This window comes from Phoxinus phoxinus (genome assembly GCF_949152265.1).
Source record: "Phoxinus phoxinus genome assembly, chromosome: 2".
In the NCBI taxonomy this organism is placed as follows: Eukaryota; Metazoa; Chordata; class Actinopteri; order Cypriniformes; family Leuciscidae; genus Phoxinus; species Phoxinus phoxinus.
In genome coordinates this window covers 12,151,815-12,157,814 of record NC_136877.1, presented here as the reverse complement: position 1 = coordinate 12,157,814, position 6,000 = coordinate 12,151,815, and the positions used below count along the sequence as shown (strand labels likewise).

Sequence of the window (6,000 nt, the reverse complement as noted above, 5' to 3'; positions counted from 1 at the left end):
CGTCTGTCCCTCCTTCATTTCCCATCATACCATCTACTGTCTTTGGCCTCTCTCTCTCTCTTTCTCTCTGCGCGCTCTTTTCATCTCTTTTTTTTCCCCTTTCAAAAATGTGATCCCTTCTGCTGGTCACTGAGTGGCTGCCATTTTCAGCGTGTCAGTAATGTTGTCAAGTGCGTATCCCGCATAATGCTCTCATATGCACCAAATGTCATCAGGCTCTAAAATGGCTGCGAGGGGGAAAAAAAGGGAACAATTTGGTTGTGTTCATTTAATAATCCCACAAAGACAATTGAACAGTTACAAAGTCAAAAAGGAGCATGCAATTTAAAGCATTCAAAAATGTAAACATTAATACATGATGAGTTCACGAGAGGCTTATAAAGACAGCTTGTTTCTCTGGCACACGTTCCTGTTTACAATCAAAACTATGAATCACGCCAAGGTATTTATGGTTTTGGGAGAGTTGGATCGCACACACGCCCCGCTGCGGAGAGTATTTTTGGCCTGAATGTGGGTTTAGTGCTGTGGATACAGTACATTCCTCCCACAGTTGCACAGGTTTGGGATCGGTCACATTTCAGTCCTTCACTCTTCTCCAAGCAATCTGTCTTTCTCAGAAATTGGATTCGTCCTCTGAACTGCCTAAATTATCAAAAACATTTTTTTCACTAGCATAGCACATTTTTATTGCTCAGAGGTTGCTCTTCCAAAATTCCCAGTTTTGTTTTTATTTCAGAATCGACATTGTCTAAGATGATTCTCCTAAAATTCCTTCAGTTCTTTGACTGCAGACTTTTGTCTCGGCACAGTCTGAGACGTTATTGAGATGTCTTCTGAAACGTTTTTTTTTTTTTTTTCTCAGGAGGATAATAAGGAGACTTCAGTCTCAATTTCTTCTCCATTTAATCTTTTAGCTACTATTACATTTATATTCAAGATAATCTTAATTGACAGCATTTTTGGCATAATGTTGATATTTCAACTCGACTCTCTTGGACTACCTTGTGAAAAAGTACTCTAGCATATTTTTTAAAGAATATACTTAAGTGTTAATATAATGAAAGACTAAAATGCATGTTTGAGCAGTCTTAACTGAAAACAACTTGCACTGATATATCTTAAAATATGTCAGTGCCATTGTTTTGTCTCAAGATGCACATCAGTAATGATTTTATTTATTTATTTATTTTAAAAGATACTTAAATGTCCTAATTTAACAAAGGCCTAATCCTGGCTTAATCTAAGCTCTGTCTGTGAAACCAGGCCAATGGTTAAAAATGTACAGTAGTTTTTTATATATATATATTTATTTCCCAAAGGACTTACAGTACAATGGAAGTAAAGGGGACAATTTGTAAATGTAAATGCTAAAATGACCGCGGTTTCAATATTATTGTCAAATGATAAACAATATGCGTGTTAACAAGTAGCCTATCTTTCAGAATAGTACTTTTGTTGTCATCACGCAACTACAGTAATTATGACATGGAGTGAACGCAGCAAAAGTTACATAGAATTTTACAATTTTGTTGCAATGTTAGTAGCCCTAAAGTACCTGTAACAAAATATGATTTAAACAAATTTACATCTCAAATAATACATGTTTTAATAGAAACATTAATGTAAGTACTTCAATAAATGTATAACTTGTGCTTTTAAATATTGACTTAAAATAGATGTTTGTGGTAATCGAACATTATGCCACAAATGCAGTCGATTGAACTTAACCCAGAATATTCATTTAAAAATAACCTATTTGGGAATTTGCTTTCATACAAGTGTATCGAGACATCAAGCTCAATAAACAACTTTAGCACAAGGCAAGGCAAACAAAAACTCTAGCTGTTGTTTTATCAGTCAAATAAATGCTCAGAAGCTAACAGTTTCCACCATCTAAAATATGCAACAAGACAGATGACTTGAAGTACAAACAGAGCTTATAAAGGATGATTTTCCAGAGTCAGACTTCATAAATTCAAAAGTGGATTACAGTTGCTCGAGTCAGAGTCAGTTTTTACGCGGTTGAACCTTTGAGTAGATTAGCGTTCCAGCATCTAATACTGCTTAAGACTGTGCAGAATCTTACTAATGGAAAAGCTGAGGGCGGAGTTAAATAATTACATAACTCATAAAGCAAAACACATCATCCATAGCAGCTCTCTTTTGAAATGCAGGTCTGGATTTGGCTCTCGGATTGGCCATGGCAATAAAAGACAGCTGGTGCTTAACTAAACTCAGAGAACGGAGAATAAAACGTTCCCTCTTTCTTCAATACTCTGAGATGGAGATGGGCCGAAATACCAGATGTGTCCTCAGCTAACAGTCTATTTTGATTTGATTTCTCAAAAAAAGTGCAACTTGCTGCATTGACAGAATCTTTCGACAGCAATATTGTGAGAGTTTACATTTGGAAAAATCTTGCAAAATGCGTGTGTTTGCATCCACATTTGCATCACAGATTACAAAACAAAACTTTTACAATGATGTATGAAGCTCCATGTGACTTCTGAAGAATTTGGTAAATAACGCAGCTAAATCTCGCGTTTTGTCCTTCATTTCAATCTTTTCATCATTCAAGTGCACTTAAACACAGATATCCACCTTAAAGTCACTTTCCAGAACATTGCCATGTTTCTCAATTATTGCCCTATCTTTATATTATTTTCAGTCAGAATGGAAAGTTATTACATTTAGATAAAAGATTATGAAGATAAACACTTTTTTTTGGTATAAATGTGCACAGAGGAATCGTGCACACCAGTAAAGTGTATTAAGAATGTACAATTTGATTTCATGTTGACTTAAATGTCATCTTTTTTAGCTGCTAATGTGTGTGATGGTCCTGAGACTGAAAGTCAATTAAAAAGAGTAACTGAAATGATAGGAAGCGAGACGGCTGCTGACACATGACCTCCAGTCTTCTGTAATACTGTGTTCACATGGCTGTGTGCGTCTCATGATCCAGTTTGTGCCCAGTTGTCCCGGTCGTAAATATATGTGTTGATGAAAGAAACAGCACCCATTTTGTCTGGGGAGCAGACAAAAAATATGCTATTATGCATACATACTGTATGTGTGTATCATAACTGATACATCAGGCTCATATGGTATGATATACTGAGAATATGGAGATCATATTCCATATGGAGAAAAAAAGATGAAATTCTGATAGCTTGTAATGTAAATCAATGAGATCGATATAACAGTATAGCAGACTACTTGCATAAAAGTGCATATAAATATTAGTTGTAACTTTATATCTTCTAATAATATATCTTAGTACGATGATTTTAAAATTATTAGATGTATGATCAAAGCTCTGCAGTTTTACAACATATAATGCGATGTAATGCACTGATGAACGAATAAATGTTCCTCAAAAGCCTGATGGATCATTTCATACATTTGAACATGATTTCTAAAAAAAAAAATTAGATGCTGGATAATCAAGTAAACCAAAGTTGCTTCAGGCAGTAAGAGTTCATTTTGAAATATTACTAACAATATAGAAGTTATTCTTACGTTTACTTTATAAAAATCATAAAAAATTTCACAGTAAAAAGACACGTGAACCATGACCTGAAGGTGGCCGTTTTTACAATTATACTAAAAGGCCTTTTACTTGCTAAAAAAAAATTCAATTAGACAGCAGATGGTATGTAGTAGATGTCATTTTCAGCCAAGTTGATCATGCTCATCATTTAGAGGCTTTAGAATATTTGCATATCAAATATGATACAGTAATTGTACGGTTAAATGTGCATTTAATAGTATATTAATGTTTTGTTGAATGAGCCCCTGCTGGTAAATGCTGCAACTACACACTCTGCTTCTAAAAAGCATTTTTTCCCCACATATTCGTATCCAAATATTGTGAATAAATACATTAACAAGCAACATATAATGTGCAAAACGATATTTAGTTGAACACACACAAAATAAACACACAAAATACTTACATGAGTTTTAAGACTTGCATTGTGAGTTGATATGATTCACACAGAGGTGGAGGGTGAAGTGCTCTATAAAACACAATTACATATCATCATCATCATCATCATCTTTACTCACTGCACGTGTGTGTATGTGAATGTGTGTGACTCACCTGAGTGTGTCCTGTTTGCTCGCTGTTTCTCTTTGAATCTCTTGCAGAGGCGGGTGAGTCGCCCCCTTTCATGCTGCCCACAGAAGACGAATCTGAACAACTGCTCTGAACTGACAGAGAGAATGAGAAAAAGAATATAAACTTGTTCAAAAATAGTCTAGGGTGGCTCTGAGTTCATAATTGTGTTCACAAAAAATTAGAGCCTTTTTAGAACCATTTATATTAGTGGTACTAAAACAACCTACATCACATATATTCCATATAAAAAGTTCAGATCAGTGATCATATAATTTGTCTTAAACCACGTTTTAAGCGTAGTTTTAAAAATACTGTTTTAATGTGATGAGAGATAAAGTGACATCTGTTGGAAAACAAGGTGTATTGCATGCAGTGAAGGAACATGAGGATAGCCGCGTCCAAAATTGCATACTTTCTTGAGTAGGTACTTATTTTGAATAAGTAATTACTTCACGACCGCTAAAAAGCATGTTCTATAAAGTATGAATGAGTGTAGTATGAATGTTCGCCCTGTTGGTATGTACATTCACCATGTTGTCATTATCATGTGACCTACCAGCATGAGTTAAGTCGCTCCACTGTCATTTACAAATCCTCTCCCGTGGCCTCATGGGATTGTAAAATGTCCATCGTATGCACACTTTAGTATGCACGTTTTATGTACGTTTTGCCAAATCTTTTATGTGTACTGATAATTCAGACATACTTTTTTTGTTACATACTGTTTTTAGCTTACTATATTGTAGAGAAGCATGTGATTTTGGATGCAGCCGATAAATGTGTGCGTGTTTGGGCCTACCTAACCATATTTAGGCGACAAATTTGTAGCTGATCCTGACAAAACCCTTTATTTTGGGGAAGTCTTCAATTGTCAAAAAAGGTATAAAAAATAAAAGTATATATTTTTTAATTGTAAAAATGCAGAAAGGTTTATTTTAGGGTTAGGTTATAGTATGTATGACTAGCTGTATACAAGTCTATGCATTTAGATGTGTGTGTTTGTACCTCTGTCGTTCAGGCTGAAGCTGGAGTCCAGTTCTGAAACTTGAGCTCCTGTCACGTCCAGTAGCAGCTTACTGGAAACTCCCATACACAGAGACTCCTTCAGACACAACTCTACACACACACACACACACACACACACACACACACACACACACACACACACACACACACACACACACACACACACACACACACACTTTTGTCAAATATGTGCATGAAAAATGGATGTGGCATTCTTTACAATAAATTATGTCTGTGTGACTTCAGATGACGGTTAATGAAGAAAACAGAATACAATGTGAAGTAAAGTATAATTTAAGTCTCATTTGCATAAAGAAAAGACAAAAGTGCAAATGCAAATCAATGCCTTAATGACTGACATGGCTCCAATTCCCATAATTAATTAATCATTAATCACAAATTGGTCTTTTCCAAAACTGCCCCTAGACAAGATCCTGCAGAAGAAGAAAAAAAAACATACACGGACAGAAGACATCTAATTAAACTGTCTTTTAATGTTGTCTTAATTATACATAAATAACTAGGTCAATAACTGCAAAGTATTCATATTTAAGAGCTCATTAATTAGGGAGAATGGGCACTTAGTTAATTAAGCAGAACTTTGTGGTATTTAACTAATGGATTTTTGACGGTACAATTTAAAGCTAAAGTTGTGAAAAAATGAAAAAAATCTAAAACTGTTCAAAATCCTAGTACGCTGCCTACTAAGACATCACCTGCAAGCATCATTAGACCTATTCTGACATTTTACATGGTGACGTTTGGTAATTTTAGGATTCACAGGAAGTAGTGGTCCAGTCTGAATCACAAATGTCAGTGTTTTTCTCTCACCACCGCAGAGGAACTTTTTT

General features: G+C 35.1%; 1 protein-coding gene across 1 annotated transcript in view; it reads right to left on the bottom strand.

The window, feature by feature from the left end:
* Positions 1–256: 256 nt before the first annotated feature.
* Positions 257–6,000, bottom strand: part of arhgef40 (Rho guanine nucleotide exchange factor (GEF) 40) — a 44,668-nt gene continuing 38,924 nt past the window's right edge. Inside the window, 4 exon segments of the mRNA XM_079592235.1 lie at positions 257–3,028; positions 3,960–4,022; positions 4,106–4,215; positions 5,129–5,239. Of these exon segments, the coding sequence (XP_079448361.1) occupies positions 3,996–4,022; positions 4,106–4,215; positions 5,129–5,239 (248 nt within the window). The 3' untranslated portion in view covers positions 257–3,028; positions 3,960–3,995.